Source organism: Brassica napus, chromosome C4, assembly GCF_020379485.1.
Source record: "Brassica napus cultivar Da-Ae chromosome C4, Da-Ae, whole genome shotgun sequence".
NCBI classification, from domain to species: Eukaryota; Viridiplantae; Streptophyta; class Magnoliopsida; order Brassicales; family Brassicaceae; genus Brassica; species Brassica napus.
The window spans coordinates 19,174,564-19,198,298 of NC_063447.1; the positions used below are offsets into that span (position 1 = coordinate 19,174,564).

A 23,735-nucleotide genomic window follows, 5' to 3' on the forward strand; every position below is an offset into this window, starting at 1 on the left:
ATCGATTTCCTATACTCATGGCTCCTCCTTTATCCATTTGTTTGAAAGTTGCTAGTTAGTTGTGTTAAAATCTTGTTAGTTTAATCAAACCATTGCATTGAACTGAATGCACTTAGATTAAGTTTGAACATGCATTCTCTTTGTATCAAAATACTTAGAAATGGATTGACATCTTAAATACTACTTCATTTGAATTAGTACCCTTGAAAAGTCCATTTCAAAATTGCAACTAAAGGAATATAAATAATCGCGGTGATTTAGTAGTCCAAATAATTGAAATTATAGATTAGGTCCTATTCACTACTATTGTTGATCACTGCCACTGTTTTAAAATACTTATATGAAAAGTCAAATTTCTGAAGAAGAAACATTGACCAGTCTAGTCTTCAACCCAATTTGACTTTCGTCCAAAAGTTATCTGATTATGAAAAACTGAAATTTTTTTGAAGTAGGGTGATTGCCATAATCCTTATTTTTTTTTCAGATAAAGCAGATAAGGTAACTGAGAATTGTTTTCTGAAAGTAGACTAGTTTATGGTCATCTAATTGAACTTTATGGTTGCTAGATATTTGTTTACGCCTAACTTAATTTAGATTAATTTTCGAAGTTGTGAGATTTACTGAATGCGCGGTTTTGTAAACACGAAGAGTGGCTGTCATTGGTCGTAACGAGGTTAAGCTGGATCTGACACGCATGAACGTGTTAATTAATGAGACAAATAGAAATTAAAAGAGAGTATTAGTTTTAGTTTTTCAATGAAGCTAAAGGTTGATCTCTGCTGTAACCTGGGGGAGAGATTTAGAAGAGACAAAACTGTTCATGTGCATGTGCACTATGCTGTCTCCTCGCTTGTGCCCCCCTTCCTCTCTTCCATAGTAAATATTATTTCTTCACTTAATTTAATCCAAATTAATGTAATCTTTTTGATAAAAGTTACTAGTTTTTTTTTTGGGCAAAAATAAATTTTAATTTCTAAACTATTATTTTTCTTTAAAAAAATTGATAGATATATGTTTTTTTTTTCAAAATACCAGAAATATTTTTAAAAATAAATCTATGAAAATAAAAAAAATATTTTCTTATAAAAAAAATTTGGATCCCTTTTCTTATTTCTAATCTAAAAATACATGTATTTTTTAAAAAAATTGGATCTTATCTATTAAAAAATAGGGGGGCAACAGATTGGACCCTCGTCCCGTGTCTAAGCCGGCCCTGAGAATCTCTGGTAGCTACTCTCTTTTCAAAAGACCACGAGAGCTGATGAAAGGTCGTTATTATAATTCGTTTTCTTTGAATCTTTCGTTGAAAACTAAAAAGCTCTTTACAATACTTAAAAGTGATGGACGTGTATAATCAGACGATGATCTAGCGTTTTGCATCCAAAAATTTGTCGACACACGATCGACTATAAATAAATTCGTTAATAAGCATACCATATAGAAAATATATAGAAAATTATGCATGAAGTGAACAAATGGGAAAGTACAGTTTCAGAAACTTTTGGAGTTGTCATGAACTTGTGCTCTACAAATTTTATTGATATTTCATATAATAAATCATTGTTACTAATAAGGTGGATGTTAAAAATCAGCTCATGACTGCTACATCATTCATTGAAAATAAAGGAAAATTAGGCCTAGGAGCACTTCCGAAATCTCACTCTCATTCAACAACAGCGAGAGAGGAACCCAAGACGGATCTCTTAGAGAGGATCAAAACTTATTTTGTTTTTCTCATATCATCACTTATCCTATATGGTTAGATCATGCGTTTACTTTATTCGGCTAATCAAATTATTGCATGAGATAAAAACGTTTATTAGTTGCAGCCTACGGACTGTAGGACACATGAAGTATATAGTAGACATCGTTAGTTATGTAATACATAACTCTTTTTCTGCTAAGATGATGTAATGCAAAACTTACATCACTTGGTTTTTAATAATACTTTTCTAAAATCTTACCGGCATTAGGAAATACCATATTGGCCCCATAAATACCTAAAGTTGGACAAATATCAAAGACATAGCAAAGTCCACTAAAAGGAACAGAACATCACATCATCTATCTATCATGTCTTCCTCTCGAACACAATCATCTTCTTCTTCAGTTTGGCAACTACAATACATGAAGCTCCACTTCTTCACCAGGATTCGTTCGCTTTTGAAATCCAAAACATCCTCCCGCAAACGACACCATCAAAGCTCACCTGAGATATCAAGTGCCCAACATGATTCAGAGAATGTTGTTGCGCCTCCGGAAATAATATCTAAACCACCCGAAGATCAGAACGAGGAGGTTGTCTTGCAGAAAACTGTGAAGAAGCTTCATTTTGGAAGCTTGGAAGAGAAGGAGAAAGCTGCCATCGAGATTGAGAAACTTGCTAGAGAAGACAAGAATACTAGGAAACTCATGGCTGAGCTCGGTGTTCTTCAGGTTCTTGTTTCTATGGTCGGTTCTGATATCGCTGGTCAGCAGATAGCTGCCGTTAGGGCTCTTATTCAGCTTTCTCATGGAACCAACACGTAAGTTCTTTTTTTTTGTTCTTTAATAAAATTATTTCACTAATGAGTCGAGATTCATATAAGTCGATGCATGTCATCTTTGATATCACAATCGTTGTAAGTTGTACAATGTTGATACTTGGCTTTAAGTAATTGTTAATTTAGGTGAGCTCAAGAGAGAGAGTGTTATCAATATTTTCGATTTTTGTGTGTGTTTGGTAATTATCAAATTATTCTCTTGTGTCTTCATATATAAAGATTAAGATTAGGCGTCATGCTTTGATTTTTTCAACCAAGTTGCATTTTTACCTTTGTCCAATGATGACTTCTTTTTTTCCAATCCAATGATGACTTGAAATACTGGATTTACGTATTTGGCTATATATGAATTTTCGAAGATGTTTAAAGTTAGAGAAATTCCCTTAAAGTTACTGTCTACGTGGTTACAACTACGCATGACCATTTAGGTTTTGGTTTTGGTTCCGGTTCGATTTATTCAGTTTCAGGTAATTCATTTTTTTTTATTTTACAAAAAGTTTATTTTGAAAATCAGTAGGGCTGTCGTCCGATTATTAAGTCCAGGTCCGTTTTGGTTACTATTGTACCCAAACAATCAAAAGTACTCAAAGTATTTAAATTATCCAAAAAATCAAACCAAATAGCCCATAGATATAAACAACCCATAAATATCTGAATATCCAAAAACCAAAATATAAAAGAAAATGGTTAACTTCTAAAATAATTGCTTAATTTTGAAAATATAACTTCAAAATTTTATTTTTGAAAATATTTGGCTTAAATATAACTAAGAATTTTGGATTTAATTAGAGTTTTTATGTTTTGGCTATTTCTAATCTAATTATAAACAACATTTTTAATATATACTATATATTGAAAATCTAAAGTAACCATTTGGGGTTTTGGTTCCGTAGATTTGGCTTAAATATAACTAAGAATTTTGGATTTAATTAGAGTTTTTTTTTTGTTTTGGCTATTTCTAATCTAATTATAAACAACATTTTTAATATATACTATACTGTATATTGAAAATCTAAAGTAACCATTTGGGTTTTGGTTCCGTAGTGGTTTTGTGCGGATTCCTAAAATATTTGAAGATAGAACCATTTAAATTTTGCTGGTATTAGTACGGTTCGATTTTCATATCCGGATAATTTTCCATGCCTAGTTACAACATTTTTTCTTTGCCAAAGATGCCTAGCTAGTTACAAGTTACAACTTATAACTTCAGTCAATATATATAGGGATATCATTTGTCTATTTTGTTAATCTTTGATACAGAAGATTCTAATTGTTGAAAAAAAAAAAATAGTTTCAAACATATATAAACGGCATTTTCGAGTATATATGTCATGGGTTTGACAAAATCATCTAATAGAGTGAGTTTTTACCGAAACTAATTCTTTTGACTAAAGGTGCTGTTCCGCCTAATTTTCTTTGTTCGCTATAATGTTCATCTTCAATTTTTTTAATCAATATTAATCTTTGTTAAACTTTCGAATTTTAAGATTTATGCAATAAAGAATTATGATTATAACAAAAATAGCAATGATCCCTCACATGGCGTTTTATTTGGCTCTTAAAGTATGCACGACGTTTCCCTCACGTGCCTTTCTTTCTCTCTGATTTAGTATTGAGCGTTACATAAATGTCACATACTTATCGATATGTAATACTACTTAATTAGAATCATGCTTTGTGCATAATATAAGCCATGTCTAATTCTGAAACGACCTTTTGTTGGTAATTATTTGCAACTGATTTTCGTGTTTATTATTAGTATATATAATATACACACACATGTAACTTAGGAAAATACAAAGAACATAGACGTAGATGAGTTTGGAAAGCATTGTTGGCTATCCACTAAGTCCATTATAGATACTAGTCAGTATTCCAATTTGTTTCTTATTAACAAACAAACATTAAATAAATGTGACATTAAGTCATTAATAGTCCAATAATGAAGGTTAATTTAATACAGAATTAAAAGAAAATTAAGAATATTAATACCAAGTGCGTCGGAAGTACTCGGAAGAGTCGAGACACAAATCACGTTAGTTGACAGCCATTAGTACATCTCCAAATGGCCATTAATATTTCTGACCAATCAGATCTTAGAAAAGTCGAAGATCATATTCCACTGACGTCTGGCTAATATACGTGTGTAACTAAACTAACTAGTACTACTATAATGAAAAACAATAGGATGCCATACCTATAAGTTTATATAATTATCTGTCAAATCTCACATGGATGGTTCATAGAAAAAGAGTCTAAAAAGAGTCTGTAAAATTTTTTAATTTAGCGGATATAGCTTTAAAATTTCCTACGGCTAAAAATATGAGACTTTAGAAAATAAGATTTTTACAACTATTTTTTTGTGTGTTTTTACTGTAGCTTTAGTTTTTCGGTTGTACCTTTAAAAACTAAGATAAAATATGATTGGTAGTATTTAAGGCTGCAGATGAAAATTAAAGTTAAAATTACTTCCTGTAGCCCAACCAATTTAAAAGTATAAATTGTGTTTAGATTATATATGTTCTAGAGTTACATATTAAAGGGAAGAATCAGAATATTTATGTGAAATATGTTGTTGAAAATTCACCAAAAAAAAATTTAAGTCTTATTTTTTCTCTTACTTCAGGAACAAGGCGCTGATGGCAAACGCCGGAATATGCTCAAAGCTACCCAAAAATGTCGAAGTTCTCGTCCAGTCAACAAGACATGGCTTCGCGGAGCTTCTCCTATCATTGTCATCTCTAACAAACGCACAATTACCGGTAGCTTCATCGCTAATTCTACCGTTCTTGATGGACACGATGAACTCAGATTCAACAGATATGAAGTGCAAAGAGATATGTCTAGCCACCATAAACAACCTCTGCATGGTGTTGGAAAACATAGCACCGTTGGTCACAAATGGGGCAGTGCAGACACTAATAAGCCTAATGTTGGTAAAAGACTTGGCCGAGAAGGCGTTAGCAAGTCTAGGGCAATTGGTTGTGACTCAAATGGGTAAAAAGGCAATGGAGGAATGTTTGACTGTGCCCAAAAGTTTGATAGAGATTCTAACATGGGAAGACAAACCGAAATGCCAAGAATACTCGGCTTATATCTTAATGGTATTAGCACATCAGAGTTGGAGCCAGCGCGAGAAAATGGCTAAGGCAGGGATTGTACCGGTCCTTCTTGAAGTGACCTTACTTGGAAGCACTCTGGTTCAGAAGAGGGCAGTGAAACTTTTGCAGTGGTTCAAGGACGAGAGGAATGTACGAATGGGTCCTCACTCAGGTCCACAAACGAGTCGTGTGAGTTCCGGGATGGGATCTCCAATGAGCCCGAGGTCGGGGGAAGAAGGTAAGAAGATGATGAAGAATCTAGTGAAACAGAGTTTGTACAAGAACATGGAGATGATAACTAAACGAGGTAATGTGAATATGGAGAATGAAGCTTGTAGGCTTAAGTCATTGATCATCAGCACAAGCTCTAAAAGCTTGACTTATTGATCATACTATATTTTCGTGCTCTTACTTCTTCGCAATATAAAGTGATTAGAGAGTACCTTGATCTTGAATAAACGAGTACTTATACAAGAGAAAAGAAATGGTGAATTGCTCCAAGTGTGTCACTTTTTCTTTTCAGTTCTTTCATTAGTGAATATTTTACATGCATGAATGATATTACATACCCAACATCTCTCCTTTTTGCTACTCTAGCTAAGTTATCAATATAATCCACACAAACTCTAGGAACATATGTAAAATGGAAACTACATTATCTAAACATATACAAAAGAACCAGTTTCAAGCAATGACTAAATCTTGCTGTCAAAAATAACGCTAAGATTGACAGTGACACCAAACTTGATATAGATTAAGTTTAAATATTTATATCAATTAACTGAAAGCACAATGTAGTTATAGTAAAAAGGTGTCATTCCAAATCTCCAAACAAAAAGAATGCACACCATATCTTAATCTAAGCAATAAAAATGAGATTACAGTAACCAAACTAAAACTAAAACTTTAGTTATTGATCATACTTATATTTGCGTGCCTTTACTTCGCGATATAAAGTGATTAGAGAATAATATGTTGCTCTTGAACAAAGGAATACTTATACAAGAGATTGAAGAGCGCGGAACCCCAGCCCGAGCCATAGGTCCGCTAACGTAAAGCGAGAAGTTGAGCCTGAACTGGCGAACCAAAGTCACTTTTGGTACCATAATTCCTACAGCTAACATGTGCCCAGTCCTGCGGAAGGCGCAAACCAACGTGAGTTGAGCTGCTATACAAAATCCGCCGCTAGCCACAGGGGACCGAGTGATAAGGCCATGATCTGCAGGGGAATGGATCACACATTCTTCCATTGGGACAGGTGCACGAACGACAATCCCAAACGTAACACAAAATTTTTGCCTCTTTTTCTTCTTTATTTGTAAAGAGGCAAAAATTCAAAAGAAACTGAGAAAATTGTAATACAACTTGCAATGCCCTTGTATAATTCTCTTCCTCGAAATCGGGAAAGATGTGTAAATAAAAACTGGAAAGAAAGACATAGAAAGATGGTATCCCACTTTTACAAAGACCAAAAATAAATTAATTCATTAAATAGAATGAGGAAACTGAATGATAAGAATGCCTCTGAGATTCAATCATAAACTACTTTGTCTCGGTTGTATGAACTTTGCTTTGCTCTTCCTTCAGGATGTTTTTGTAGTAGAACCATTCATATAGGTTTCTCTCTTGCTCTAGGTAGTTTCTTCTTCAAGAAATGTATATAGCTGAGTTTTATTATCAGGTTCAAAATCAAAGTGAGAATGAATTATATGGTTGTGAGTGTGAGAAATTTAATGTGGGGTGGTCTATGAAGGGTATGGTGGCTTAGGCTCCACATAACCAGCCCCTGGTGAATGTGAAGATGTAAGATGTTTGCCCTGAAGTAGTCGCTGACGTAGTTGCTGAAGCAGACGCCGTGGTGAGTGGTGAAGACCATGTGGAGTCAAGGTGCTGAGCTGGAGTCGTGTAGACTTGGAGAGCAAGAGAGTATCTTGGAGATATGGAAAGAAGAATAAACTTGAGGAGCAAGTTTATGACTTAAAGAAAGAGGAATAAGTGCATTCCAAAAAAAGGAAAGTTGCACTTATTGTTATGGAAGATGTCCATACATGTTGCCTTGGAGATTAGAGTTTCAGGAACATGGAGAATAACTATAAGATAGCTATGGGGTCGTTTGTATAGAGACAGAGACACAAAGTCTGATCTTATAGAGAGAGATAAGCTCTTGGAAGTGTTCTTGGGTCGTACTGAAGCAGTGGCTGAAGTACTTGACAGGAGAGAAACATAAGTGGGTAGCTTAGGAATCTTTCAGTAGCAGTTGTTAGGGTGTAACAGACTGTGTAAAGCTGATTAAGCAGATCTTGTAATAGAGTGTACAATGCGATTTCTAATAAAGCTTAAGTGTTGCTTGTAGTTGTTTTTGTCTCCATGATTTATCTTCTGCACTACTATTGTGTTTGCATCTTGCACTTACAAGTGGTATCAGAGCGGGTCACCAAAGTTACTGGTGTTATCCTGAAGGTGAAGATGGACACAATTGTTTCGGTGCAGAAGGCGATCATGTTGAAAGCAGACCAATATGGTCATTGGAAGGCTCGCATGAAGCAGATGATTCAAGGAATCAATGAAGATGCGTGGACAGCTGTGAAGATTGGTTGGGAGGAGCCTGCCATAGTCACAGGAGATGGGAAGAAGCCTAAGCCAAAAGATGATTGGTCAGAGGGAGAACGCAATGCATCTAAGTTTAAAGCAAAGGCGTTGTCGGTGATTTTTGGAGCTGTTGAAGCAGAACAGTTCCAGCTGATTCAGGGGAGTACTTCGGCTAAAGAGGCGTGGGAGATCATGCTGAATTCATTTGAAGGAGATGTGAGTGTCAAAAGGACACGTCTAGATCATCTTGGGTCGCAGTTTGAGAATCTCAGGTGGTCTGATAATGATTCTGTGGCGAGCTTTAGTGCCAACCTCAGTGGCATGGCGCATGAAGCATTTGTACTTGGGAAGAAGTACAAGGAGAAGAAGCTGGTAAAGAAGTTACTACATTATCTTCCTACGAAGTTTGGATCTCACAAGGCGGTCTTGAATATGACCACAAACACGAATGAGCTCAAGTTTGACAAGCTTGTGGGTATGCTGAAGGCATAAGAGATGAAGACAAACAATAGTTCAGTCTATACATCAGGTGGTGCATCAAGGAGTATAGCTCTTGCTGCTAATAAAGATGGAGGTAGATCTCCAAATGTTGAAGATGCCATGGGGATGTTGGCTAGGAATCTGGGTAAGATGTTGAATTCCTCTGGTGGGAGGAATCAGTATGGTCGCCAGGGAGGTGATCGTGGCAATAGCAGAAGAAGAGAACGTCTTAGATGCTATGAGTGTGAAAGTGTTGGTCATATAAAGGTTAACTGTCCTGTAGCACAACGGAGAAAACTTAAGTGTTCTGAGTGCAGAGGTGTTGGACACACACGGCGTGAATGTCCAAACTCAAAGAAGGAAAAATGTGTTCTATTGCAGTCGTCTGATGATTCAGAGTCTGAAGAAGATGGAAAGGTGATGAAGAACCTTGTTGCATTTGGTGCACGCAAGGAGGAATCCAGTGAATCCTCAGATTCAAACGTTGATACAGACTCTGAGGATTATCACGTGTTGCTAAATAAGTGGTTGAATCTCAAGAATGAAAATTTGAGGTTGCAACACGATCTAGTGCAGAGCCGTGAGGAGAATGAAGAACTTGCTGAAGAACTTGCGGCTGTACATGAGAAGAATGAGTCTCTAGAGCAGGAGGTTGGCAAGTTGAGAAAAGTTGCTACTGGTGAACAAGAGAGAGCTAGGATGCTGGAACGTGATTTGGCTGACAATCGCAAACAGATCATGATGCTCAACAGTGGTACCAAGGACTTGGATAAGATACTCTCGATGGGACAACCAGCCAAGGTGAACTGGGGACTGGGATATCGAGGAGCTGAGAGTACTAAGGAAGTACAACAGAAGGGGCTATCACATTTCGTGCAGGGGAGCACATCAAAAAGTGGAGCCAAAGAAGCTTGTCAGGAAGTACGTCAGGACGTACGATAGGGAGTAAAGCAAGAATCTCTACAGCGCGTAGCTGTGAGTAACAAGCCGAAAGTAGTACATCAGTGCAACAACATGAAGGTCAGAAAGGAAGTTCTAAAGCATGGTTGTGCAACTGGTACAAGGAAGGAGACTGATCGGTGCATCAGCAACTGTGTCAGGCCAAGCAAGAAGCAACATCGGATGTGCTGTTGGTTCTGTGGGAAGGTTGAACACAAGAAGGTGGAGTGTTTTGCTCGTGAGAAAAGCAGAAACATGGCCAAGAAGGTGAACAAACAATTTACTAAACCCAAGAGGGTTGAAGAGGTGTTCTTAGCCAAGAGTGGCTTACGTGATGAGGTCAAGGAAGATACAATATGAGAAGGGTGAAGCTCTGTTAAGAGTGATCTTGAGGTTGATCAAGAAGCATCAAGTCTGGATCCAGGACACTAGGTTGTTTGTGGCACAAAGGGGAAGAAGATCGAAGTGCGTCAGGAAGTGATGCGAGATGATCTTCAGGAGGGTGATAGTGAAATCACTCCAATACAATAGCAACGGCACTCGGTGTGGATGGAGAAGGGCTCATGGTCAAGAAGACGACACATGAAGGAAGTCAAGTCCTCAACAGAAGCTGGTCGAAGGGTAGTCCGACAGGTGCGTCAGGTCGTGATGCAATACTTGTTATTCCGCTGCAGCAGGGGCTGTGTCATGATTATACATGAAGAAGCAGACGGCTGGGTCTGTAAGGCTTGACATCTAAACATTTGTTTTAGCTTAGTATGCAATCAAGCAGGGGGAGAATGGTGATGTTCTGGTACAGAGAATGCATATCTCATGGGGGAGAAAAGCATGGTGTGGTGCACATCTCGTGGGGGAGAAAAGCATATTTAGTGTGGAAGTTTCCAGGTGAGGAACGTGGTTGCAACGTGGTTGCAACGTGGTTGCTGAACCAGAAGATTATTGTGCTTGATCGGCACACAAAGCTAAAAGGGGAAGATTGAAGATGTAAGATGTCTGCCCTGAAGTAGTCGCTGACGTAGTTGCTGAAGCGGATGTCGTGGTGAGTGGTGAAGACCATGTGGAGTCAAGGTGCTGAGCTGGAGTCATGTAGAGTTGGAGAGCAAGAGAGTATTGGAGATATGGAAAGAGGAATAAACGTGAGGAGCAAGTTTATGACTTAAAGAAATAGGAATAAGTGCATTCCAAGAAAAGGAAAGTTGCACTTATTGTTATGGAAGATGTCCATACATGTTGCCTTGGAGACTAGAGTTTCGGGAACATGGATAATAACTATAAGATAGCTATGGGATCGTCTGTATAGAGACAGAGACACATAGGCTGATCTTATAGAGAGAGATAAGCTCTTGGAAGTGTTCTTGGGTCGTACTGAAACAGTGGCTGAAGTACTTGACGGGAGAGAAACATACGTGGGTAGCTTAGGAATCTTTCAGTAGCAGTTGTTAGGATGTAACAGACTGTGTAAAGCTGGTTAAGCAGATCTTGTAATAGAGTGTACAAGACGATTTCTAATAAAGATTAAGTGTTGCTTGTAGTTGTTTTTGTCTCCTTGATTTATCTTATGCACTACTATTATATTTGCATCTTGCACTTACAGAATCTCCAAGTCCATGTTCTTCTTCTGGTCGTGCAAATTCAGACAGCTCTAGACGTATTTTGCGATCACCTAAGCCTCTAACAGTTGGGTCCTCGAGAGTTGTGGTGATGCTGACCTTTTCCCATTTTGTACCTGAAATCAAATACACAATCTCATAAGATCAAGTGCATTACGGGTGCTGACGTTGTTGGTTGAATTGTACGAAAAGGGAGCAATGAAATGATTTCTGGTCCAACTTATGCAATTAAACCATGCTTTAACACTTTTTTTCTGAAAGGAAAACTATTTAGGGAAACGAACAAATGCAATAACTGTATCTATATACTTTTTCTTTTGTTTTTAAATAAAAATTATAAATGAACAAAACAAATATGGAAAGTTCACCAGACAATTAATCGAAAATTAGTTTTGGTCTTTCTTTTTTGTATGAAAAACTTTTTTTAAAAAGAAACTAACTTAGATGATTAAACAAGAACGGCAATTTTTTTTTTGAATTTCCGTGGATCAAACAAGAAATAAACTATGTTCTTCTTCTTCTTTTGTTTTATGGTTTTTAAAGATGAACAAGAACTTTTTTAAAAACCGGAAATGGACAGAATTGAAAGATGATTTTGATTTTATGATTTTTAAGAATTAAAACAAGTATAAGTATAGGGATAACTTATATTGGAGAGCCTTGTACTATGATACCAAGATGATGAAAGACCAGGGAGTGATCTCACTTTCATAGAATGATTATGATGGAACCAAATTTCTGGTTGTACAACTCTCTCAGCTTTGTCAACGGATGAACTCGGGAAGTGTGAGTGTTGGTTTGATTCACTTTCTCAGTCTGTGGGTGTGACTGTTTCTCTAAATCGATGGTGAACCAGACTTTCTTGAATCACACAAACAATCCTAATTCAGAGATCAACTGAACCAAATGAATCACCCAAATGAAGCTAAAGAGACGATAATTCAAATACACACTTTAAAAAAAAGAAACAATTTATCTTATAAAGCTTTGGTATATTGAAAGGTAGTTCTAAAAGTTACAATGAAGTCTTCTTATACAAGGAAGGACCTTGACAAGACCAAACGTTCATATGAAAATAAGGAATCTAATAATTTTTCCAATAACCCAAAGACATCAATACGGGTGTTCATGATCGGAATATAGCCATTAGAGTGACTTGCTTGGCTAAAAAAAGAAGATATTTGGCTTCTTGAACCTGGAATGTTTTAAAGGATATGTGAGCTTTTTTCTTGGGACTCCTTTAGTTTCCGACTAGATAGTAATCCGCGCTTTGCGCGGGATAAGATGTCTATATTAATGTTGAAATTATATATTATGTTTATGTATAACATAAGGTATACTTTAAGCGATAGTTAGATAAAACTAAATGTATGATTGTTATTAGGGGCGAAGCCAAAGACTTTTTATAATGGGTTCACTAATATTATTAATATATGGTGTTTGCAAGTTTGAGAAGAATCTTTGGAAAATATTTTTTTTTATATTTAGCCTATCACGTTGTATTAGTTATAGACTTAGGGGTTTAACACATAAAATAGAAAAAATGTGGATCAATAACATATTATAAGTAAAACAATAACTGTGTAAAAAAAAAGTACAGCTCCTTTAAATTCAGAAAACATAGTTGCATAATAAAATAAATTAAAGGTTATTTGACCCTCTAAATTGTAAAGGTTGTCCCAGATGCGACCAACATGTGAGACTTGCTGGTGGTTCGTTCCTGGAAGTTTCTTCTCATCTTCAAGGTCGTCTAATGCAGAGCTCTCACGGCGGCGAAAGTGGTGACACTTGCATGTTTATATTTTGACGATTTACAGTGATTCAGTCTCCTCGAAACAAAGATCACCTCATCGAGCAGTAACAAAACCAAGTACGACACATATATCTAGAAATAGATTTTCAACGTCCTCTTTCAGCAATGAGAGGCGGTTCTCAAGAACGTGAGTGCTCTGCTAAATGCATGAAAGTAGGTATGGAGAAAAGGGTTCTTTCATTGTACTAAAGTTTCATAGCTTTATTGTCTCTATGGATCTGTCGACTTAATGGCGATAGATCAGATGGGTTACGGTTTTTAACAGAAACGCATAGAGGAATAATGAATCTTTATTGATGCTATGATTATATTGAGAGGATTGATAAATCAACTAATCAAACTTGAAGCTGAAGTTTTATCACGTAAAAGTGTTCGTCGAGAAAAGTATAGGTGGTATGAAGTTCTTTTATAGGAATGTTAGTGTGAACGCATTAAATTCACAGTTTTGGTGAGAAACGTTCTCTGCGTGACACCTAAGCGTTTTACTAAATAAAAACTTTCCGTGAAGCCACGTCACCACGTCACATTCCTTGTCAATAAACTTTTAGGGTAAGTTTTAAAAGTGTTTCTTCTTTAATATATAGGGGATAAGGTCTTCTTTTCGTGCACAAACACATTAGGAAGGAGCTGTTGAAGTTCAAATGCAAATGAGTCCATATATGGCAAGTGCAAGCAAGAGAAGATCCACCTGATCCAATGGATACTGGTGCATGATTTAAAATCTTGAAAAGATTCTAGATGATATAAAAACTCTTCTTGTCGCCATAAATTCTGGAAGTGTTTGAACTCACGAGCTTCCAAATAAGGTAAGTTGAGATCTAGTTTGACCCGTTTTGAGAAATAAGTCATAACTTGCATTTTTGTGGAGATTTGTTTGGGTTTTAGACTTGTTGGATAACTAAACAATCCATCTTGAAGTCCATATATAAAATTTTGCCGGGCCACTTCATGATGATCGGGATGAAATCCACTTGAATGGACTGCTATTTGCAATTGCATGGCAGAGAACCTCGAAACTGTAAATTGTATAACATTCTGGTCCGTACAGATTTTGAGATGATTCCACTTTGACATGATGATCTGATGAATTGAGTTTCTAGGGAAAGACGCCCATGGCTAAATTCCTCCGGGTTGGTTAGATATGCTCTTTGGAGTGGACCTCTGTCGCACCTAATTCTTATGTGACTGATGTCACTACAAGATAACGTGGTCATAACAACCACGAATTACGACTACCATAGTGTCGTCATAATGTAACATCAGGTTTACGTCGATGTTACGACGAAGCATGATGTCGTCGTAAAATAGACGTAAATTTGCTATCAAAAGTTTTCGTCGTAAATTAGTCGTAAAGTAACGTATTTTTAACGACGAACCAATCGTAGAATTGCTACGAAAAGTCTTCGTCGTAAATTAGTCATAATAATATGACTAGATTACGACAACCTTTGGTTTCGTCGTAAACACGTCGGTAAATTACGTCTATTTTACATCTAATAGTTTCCATCTAATTAACGACCTTTTTACGAGGAATGCAGTTTTAAATTAGTAGTAAAGTTTATGGTGACATAAATTGGTCGTAACATTCCCACCTACCAAAATTGATATTTTTTTATAAATATGCTCTCCTCGCTCTCATTCTCAAATGCACAAAACAAAAACAAAAAAAAAGTTAAAAATGTCTCGAGATATCTATGAGCTTCGGAGTTGGATATATGCACACAAAGATTCTGCGGGAAGAGTGACAAGCAAATTTCTCAACGGAGCAGAGACATTCATGTACCAGGCCGGAAATACATCTCTCACGCAAGAAACGGGTAAAATGTTCTGTTCCTGTCGTAAATACAAGAATACCAAGTTTTCTCAGAGTGAAACAGTTTGGAAACATATAGTAAATAAAAGATTTACTCCACATTACTACATCTGGTTTCACCATGGAGAGGGTGATAGTAGGAATGAAGCTAGTAGTAGTAATCGGTTTGAAAATGTTGGTAATAGAGATGAACCGAGTCATTTGCATTCTGAAATCCCTCTGGAGGATCAGATGGTAGATCATGATAGGATGCATGATATGGTTACATATGCATTTCGTGAAACTACATCAATAATAGAGGAAGTAGAAAATGTAGAAGGGCCTAACTTGGAGGCAAAAATATTTTATGAAATGCTAGCTGCAGCTAATCAACCAATTTACAAAGGTTGTAGGGAAAGTCTTTCTAAATTATCATTAGCAGCTAGGATGATTAATATCAAAACTGATCATAACTTACCTGAAGTTTGTATGGATGCATGGGCTGAGTTGTTTAAAGAGTATTTGCCAGAAGATAATTTGTGTGTTGAATCTTATTATGAGATTCAGAAACTTGTTCATAGTCTTGGTTTCCCTTCGGAGATGATAGATGTGTGTATAGACAACTGTATTATCTACTGGAGGAAAGATGCAGAATTGTTGGAGTGTAAATTTTGCAAGAAGCCACGATATAAACCAGAAGGACGGGGGTGGAATAGGGTACCGTATCAGTGGATGTGGTACTTACCTGTTACAGATAAACTGAAGAGATTATATCAATCTGAAAAAAATGCAGCAGCGATAAGATGGCATGCCGAACATACTCAGAAGAAGGCGAGATCAATCACCCGTCAGATGCAAAAGCGTGGAAACACTTGAATTCGGTTCACAAAGATTTTGCAAGCAACATTCGCAATGTTTATCTTGGATTATGCACATATGGATTTAGTCCTTTTGGAATGTCTGGAAGACAATACTCGCTTTAGCCAGTCATCCTGACGCCATACAACCTTCCACCAGAGATGTGTATGGAAAGAGAATTTCTTTTTATGAGTATATTGATACATGGTCCTAAGCATCCGAAGCGGTCTCTTGATGTTTTCCTACAACCTCTTATAGAAGAATTGAAGAAATTGTGGCCAACTGGGGTGCATACATATGATTGTTCAACGAAAATAAATTTTAAAATGCGAGCAGTTCTTCTGTGGACAATCAGTGACTTTCCTGCATATGGGATGTTATCAGGTTGGACTACGCATGAGAGACTAGCTTGTCCTTATTGTATGGGAAGCACATGTGCATTTCAGCTGAAGCATGGTAGGAAGACGTCTTGGTTTGATTGTCATCGTAGATTTCTTCCCATTAACCATCCATACCGATGAAACAAGACATTGTTCAGGTCAAAAGTGATTGTACGGAAAACTGCACCACCTTATTTATCTGGAGAGGAAATCGAGAAAGATATTGATTACTATGGTGCAGAGGAAACAGTCAACAAAGGAGGTAATTGGCATACTACTGCAAATATGGCTGCTGGTTACTGGACACACCATAATTGACACAAAAAGAGTATATTTTGGGAACTTCCATACTGGAAGGATCTGCTTCTACGACACAATCTTGATGTGATACATATAGAGAAGAACTTCTTTGACAACATCATCAATACATTATTGAACGTCCCCGGGAAGACAAAAGATAACAAGAACTCAAGGTTGGATTTACCTGCATTATGTTCTAGGAGTGAGCTGCATATTAAAGACGATGGGAAAATTCCGGTTCCCATTTTCAGATTGTCAGCAGAAGAAAAAGCGGCGTTGTTCAAGTGGGTGACCTCAGATGTGAAGTTTTCAGATGGATAAGTATCAAATCTATCAAGACGTGTTGAATAGGGGCATAAATTTTCAGGGATGAAGAGTCATGACTGTCATGTGTTTATGCAACGACTTCTACCATTTGCATTTGCGGAGTTGCTTCCAAAAAATGTTCACGAAGCACTTACAGGTAACAAACGTGTTACTTCTTAATTAATGTAGAAAACATAAATACATAATTTGTCTTATTAATTATGTTTGCACATGTTATTTGCAAATATTAGAGCTTTTTTCAGAGATCTAAGCTCACGTACCTTAACTGAAGATGTCATCAGACAGCTTGATGAGAATATCCCGATCTTAATGTCCAATATGGAGAAAAATTTTCCTCCATCATTTTTTGACGTCATGGAACAGCTAGTTCTCCACCTCCCGTATGAGGCATTGCTTCGTGGACCGGTGCATAATGGTTGGATGTATCCTTACGAGCGATCCATGAAACATTTGAAAGGGAAAGCAAAATATCTTGCAAGGGTAGAAGATTCAATTGTTGCTGGGAGTTTGAATGAGGAAACATCTCACTTCACCTCGTACTACTTTGGGTCACAAGTCCGTACACGAGAAAGGGCTCCAACCAGATATGATGATGGTGGTGTTATGCCGAGATATATTGTTGAAGATGTTCCAGACATATTCTGTCAGATTGGACGTCTAGGTGAGAAACTAAAAGAAGTTTGGTGGTCGAGTACAGAAGACGCTCACATCGCCCATACATATATACTCCTTAACTGCGAGGAGATGCAGTTATTCGAAAGGTACAAATTAAAATTGTTTTCACTCTATATTTATACTTATTGTAATATTATACTATTAATTAATAATGATCAATTGTTAAAACATCGATTTTGTGGCTCAAGTTAAAGAAGCTATACCCGGAATATCAACTAATGATCTCAATAAACGAAAAGACCAACAGTTTGTGAGGTGGTTAAAAACGCAGGTATATATCACATTAATTATAAATATAATTAATAAGTTAATATGTTAGTTATATTATGACATATTAATGATGTAAATTATAGGTTGATTATGATGATCCACATTACAGTCTGTGGGTTCATGAATTGATACAAGGTCCCATCGCTAAGGTCACCATAACACCTATGTACTTCACACGAGGTTACACTTTTCACACCAACGAGTATGGAAGTCGTCGAGCAACGGTTAACTATGAAATATGTGTGAAAGGTGAAACAAATTTCTATGGGATCTTACAAGAGATCATCGAAGTGGAATTCCCTGGTTTAGTGAAGATGAAATGTGTCCTCTTCAAATGTGATTAGTTCGACCCCACTGAGAATAGATGTGTTCGGTATAGCAAGTTTGGAGTTGTGGATATCAATGCTACATGGAGGTACAACAAATTTGAACCCTACGTATTGGCATCTCAAGCAGACCAAGTATGTTTTATTCCATATCCGAGGATCAAATAATCTGGAATATCTTGGTTAGCCACTATAAACGTTACACCTCGGGGCCGAGTATTGAGTGATGAACAACCTCTTTTGCAAGAAGATGCCGTAAATGAAGTGGACATACCAGAACAAGCTACATGAAATCTTCTTTGTTGATCCGCAAAACCCGGAATATGAAGATCTGTCCTACGAAGTAGCGGATGAAGCCATCAAAGATGAATTTGAAGAAAGTGATGATCCGGATGATGGTTCTGATGACGAGTGAACTTGAAGTTATGTAACTTTGTTGTTTGTGATTTTCATTTTCTTGTTTAAATATGAACTTATTGTAACTTGAAGTTATGAATTTTAATTTGTTGTTTGTCGTTTTCATTATTTTGTTAAAGTATTAACTTAATTTGTTGTTTGTCGTTTGGATAAGTTATGACATTTTGTCGTTTGGGGTTTAGAGTATAACTTATGATGTTTGGGGTTTTGGTTTTAGGGTATAACCAAGTGGCGTCTCTATTTCGTCGTAAAAAAATAAAGTCGTCGTAAACACGAAGTAAATAACAACAAATTAAAGACGCAGCTAATTTTACGACGAAGTCAAGACGATTGCCTTTACGAGATTATTAAAAATTTGTCGTAACTTAGTAGTGATTTTACGACGACTAAGAAACGAGAACAATATATTTGTACCTATGTCGTCATAAAATTACTTTGACTTTAGGACGAATGCTTAGATTCAAGCCTATAAATATGGACTTCACTCCCTCATTTCGAAATGCACAAGTTCAATCTTCCATTCTTAAAACAGATTCTAAATCTCTTCGAGAGATCTATCAGAAGCCCGAGGATTCCTCCTAAGAAACTAATATAAAAAAATTAGTTTCTTCGGGGGGGATCCTTAGGCTCTGATAACTTTCTCAAAGAGAATTTAAAGTCTTCCTATAAAACCGGTCGTCGTAACCATGTTGTTAACTTTGGTTGTGCCAATTTCATCTTTAATTCGTTGTATCCTAAACATGGTCGTCTTTAATTCGTCTTAATTCTTCACGTGGGTGTCTTTAATTCGTCGTAAATGCAAAGTAGCTGTCGTCTTTAATTTGTCGTAAATATTCATTCATCGTAAGTGAGACGTAAATTACGACGAAGTTACAACCCAATAAATATGAAACCCGGGACATCAAAGCTATTTCGATGCTCACTCCTCTCTCTCTAACAACGACCTCGCCTCTCCATTAGGTAATTTATTTTTTTATATAGTTTTTAGGTAGTTAGTTTGGAAAGGAATTAGACTAAGCTTGGAATTAGCTTACGATTGAATTAGATTTAGTTTGGAATTAGTTTTAGAATATTTTTAATAACTTATTTAAATTATATTAATTTCTAAGTGTAATGTTTTTTATAATAGATCGACGATATGGCTTCCGGTAGAAAGAGACTTAGGAATCTGGCAGCTGCGACTCACCCCACGTATGGGGAAACATTTCTTGATCGGACGGACCGATCAGCTTCTAGCTCCGGCACTGCATCTGCACAGGAGCATGTCCCTGAGAGCCAATCTTAGGGAAGATCATCCGCATAGGAGTATGTGTCTCCTGCTCAGTATGTGCCTCCTGCGCAGTATGAGCTTCCACCATACTATCCTCAGTATGAGTTTACCAGCCTCAGTATGACAAGCCTCCTCCACAGCAGTAGCCTCTTCCACAGCAGTCTGCACCACAGCATCCTCCACCTCCTCCACCTGCCCCAGCTCTCGAAGCTCCTCCGGCTTCTTCAGCTCTCCATCCGGATTTGATGGTGCCACTGAATGCTCCATATGCTCGATATACGGTGGAAGACCTCCTCCAGATGCCAGGAATAGAATGAGAAGGTCTTCCCATCATCGACCCAAATCGACCTCCAAACATTTTATGGTAATTTTAAATATATTTTTAATTATTAAAAATTTAACTATCATTAATTATTGTAATATCAGTCTCATAAATTCTTGTAATTAAATTTTGTCTGTTTAAGACGGACAATTGTCTTGGACGGAGCGTTTCGGGAACCATCAGGGCAAACTTCCGAGAAGCGCATCCGAACTGGACTCTTACACCGGACCACATACGGAGGACGTGGTTCAAGTGCTTTGCGGTAATTAAAATTTTAATTCTAATTGAATTTTTCAATAATTAATTAAGTATATTTATTTTGAGATTAATTTGTTTATTTGTTTTAATTTAAACTTTTTTTGTAGCAACAATATAATTGGTCTATTGCTGTTAATGAGGCAGTGAAGGAAACATTCAACGAGAAGGCGATGGCTCGCCTAAAAAAAATGTTGCGGATTGGAAGGAGAAGTGGAGGGTTTTAGGGGATAGGTCGCAACCCCTCTACATCAGAGATGACGTTTGGAAGGGCTTAAAGGCTTATTAGAATTTGCCTAAGTCTGTTCGGAAGTCTCTCAATTGCTCCACGTCTAGGATGACTCGTGATGCTCAGGGCAATTACCCCATACTTCTGGAAAGATCCCACACGCCGGGAAAGCCCTTCAAATTGTAAGTCTTCTATCTTTCTTCAATTTTAAAAAATAATTAACTAAATGTTTTTTGCATGCATGAAATTAATTAATTTAATTTTTTTTTGTAGGCGGCTCAAGAAGGAGCACCACCATCTCTTTTCCGGCTTTACAAGATGACACATCAGCATTCTGATGGGACGTTTGTGCATCCTGAGGCAGAAAGGATCTACAACGATGTCGAGACTCGGATACAGGAGGTCCAGACACAACTGTCCCAACAAAATCCCGAAGCTGAACCGGTTCAGTTGTCTACCGTCGAACAAGACAATTTTTTTGAACATGTATAATTTTCAATCTCTTTAATAGATTTTATATACATTTTAATTTTTCAGTTTTATATATGTACTAACATTCATTTCATTAATTGAAGATTGACCCGAAGAAAAGGGGACGGATAGTCGGGATCGGTACGGCTAACGATGTCCCGAGGGCAAGAGCTGAATATGCGGCGAGAATGCCGGACGATTCGCAGCTCCGTCGTGTGGATCGGTGACAGTGGCGGTGAGACACGGTGTCGGCGGTGATGAGATGCTGCATCCCCGTCGTTTGGAAATATGCGGCGATAATCCAAGACGATTCGCAGCTCCATGGAGCCATCGTTATTTTTGTTAGTGTTGTTTAGCGGAGCTGAGCTGAGACATGGAGGAGAGACGAGCGACGGAGATGCAGAATCTCATCACCGCCAGACACCGTGTCTCACAGCCACTGTCACCGATCCACACGACCATCAATGGTGATCCACCGGCGATGCATCCCATGTCACCGGAGACGATACCGTGTTGTCAAAGATTATGTTGTGTCGTTGACCAAGGAGAAGCGTGAGATCTTAGGGTAAGAGTACCTATTTCTTGCGCACCCTTCTGTCCATTAATTACTAACTCAATTGTCTCTTTTTATAAAATCATCATCATTCGTTGTTCGACTAACATGGATCTACCAGATGTTCAACAGATGTGTGATGTCTCATTTTGTCAGATTGCTCACGGGGTTATCAGTTTATATAATCATTATGCCGAGGTTGTTCAGGATTGGATATGTTACGTTGCTGCCACCATCCAATTTCAAGCCATCGCTCCACGAGTTTCAGATGCATGAGTTATGAGGTATGAGCAATTGGTTGGCACATGTTGTTTTTTTTTGTGTACGAGTATATTGGCTACTTTGGATGTATGCTTGGTTTGAAACTTCGTGGGGATCGATGTTGGATTGGCGGTACGCCAACTGGCGTTGTGTTGATATTGGAGTTACACTTGGCATGTTGGCCAGTTTTTGGTTGTGTGTTTGTTTCAGAGATATGTCAGTTCAGATAGCTGGCATAGGACATTGGGAGCTGAGTTTTTACGATGTCATCCTCGAGATGGATTGGTGGTCATGACATCAAAAAGTGGTTATTTGCCCAAGGGCATGAGCTCATATTCTTGGAGCTAAGGGGAGTTTTATTGCATCCATGCTTTATGATGAGGAGTTATTGGATACATGAGTTATTGGATACATGAGCATAAGAGATTTTTGGCTACCAATTCGATGGTTAAGGATGATGGACAGCATGAGTTGCATGATATTTCAGTTGTTTCAGAGTATGAGGATGTATTTGAGCCTTTTAAGGGCCACCACTAGCCAAAGGAGACGATCTTACAATTGAGTTGGAACCAGATACATCACCGGTTTCACGAGCTCCGCACCGTTTAGCACCAGCAGAGATGGCTGAACTGAAGAAGCCGTTGGAAGAGTTATTGGAAGCATGTACGGAAGACGGATCTGGGTGCAGGAACCAGTCGCTTGTCGCAGCTCCAGTCCTTTCTCAGCTTGGGCTTCGTAGTTTTATGTGTACTGCAACAATGGTAGTCTGATGCTCATTTCTTAGTTTTTTGTGTTTTGCAAATTTAGTATATTTGCATTAACAGTTTGAGTTAGTTTAGTCATGATAGTAACTCACTTTGATCAGAAAAAAAGAAAGAAAGATAGTAACTCACTTATTCATTATGTGTTCTATAATTTTAGTATATATGTAGAAACAATTTCCCTTAATCTACTTATAAGGTACACTAATTGTGGTTCTTGTGCTAATATCTTGTTCTTTCTCATTTCACTTCTGGCTTTTCATATTTTTGGTTTCTTTTAGAAAAAGAATGTTGTCGGCATTGGTAAGCTAGATGTTATCTCCTAAAATGTGGAAGAAAAGTGAGAAGCAGTTCAGGGTGCAAAGACAGAAGAACATACCGCAAGATCTGAACCTCAGAGACTATGGGTTTATACACTTTGAAGTATATTGACTGTTTACCAATAGGGTGCATGTTTAACGGCTTGGACGACGATACTATTCCAGTTCTACATCTGAAGATGGCTGTAGAAATCTACGAGGAGGTTCCTTAAGTTTACTAAGTAGTATGCATGTTGCTTTTAAACTGCTTATGTAGTTTTTTGTATTGGATGTACAAGTATTCCAATACCCAGGCTGATGTTCTTTTAGTCAGATTATTGTATATGCCAACCGTGAGTGCTGTTGCTCAAGCTCTTTTAATTTCATCAAGAATCTCATACAGATTTTTTATTTACTTTACCCCTAGTAACACTATTTATAGAAGCATATTTGTAGTGACAAAATAATCGTGGACCAAGTTAAATCCAGACCTTATGCTTCAGGTGATTGAAAGAAACTTGGACAATGATACGTGAGACAATTCTATATGTATACATATACACAAAAAAGACGTCAAATATACCAACGAAAGAACTTAGAGTTTGTTGATACTTCATAATTCGATACCTCGTTCTGATCTTAATTAACCTAAAAATAAACAAGATTCAAAATTAATGTAAACCAGATTGAAATTGAACATTAAATTAAGTTTGGTTTACATAAACCCGTCAACAAAGCTGCTACAACATAAATTAAAAAGTCTGCCACCACATAAATTAAAAAGTCTACCAACACTTTTAAGTCGGAAATATAACTCTGTCATAAGAAAATAAGTCGAAAAAAAACTAAGTCGATACATAAGAAAATAAGTCGACCACAAAAATCTACTATTTA

General features: G+C 37.2%; 1 protein-coding gene across 1 annotated transcript; it reads left to right on the top strand.

The window, feature by feature from the left end:
• On the top strand, nt 1-6,212 carry LOC106395057 (U-box domain-containing protein 6-like). Its single transcript, XM_013835587.3, has 2 exons — nt 1-2,525; nt 5,170-6,212. Exons 1-2 carry the CDS (start codon nt 2,074-2,076, stop codon nt 6,029-6,031), a joined length of 1,314 nt encoding a protein of 437 aa, XP_013691041.2. The 5' UTR covers nt 1-2,073; the 3' UTR covers nt 6,032-6,212.
• The last annotated feature ends 17,523 nt before the right edge of the window (nt 6,213-23,735 follow it).

Bases quoted from the DNA above. Each gene is read 5' to 3' on its own strand.
- LOC106395057 (XM_013835587.3), top strand. From the start codon at position 2,074: ATGTCTTCCTCTCGAACACAATCATCTTCTTCTTCAGTTTGGCAACTA. The intron at 2,526-5,169 runs GTAAGTTCTTTT...CTCTTACTTCAG, and splicing joins CTTTCTCATGGAACCAACAC to GAACAAGGCGCTGATGGCAA.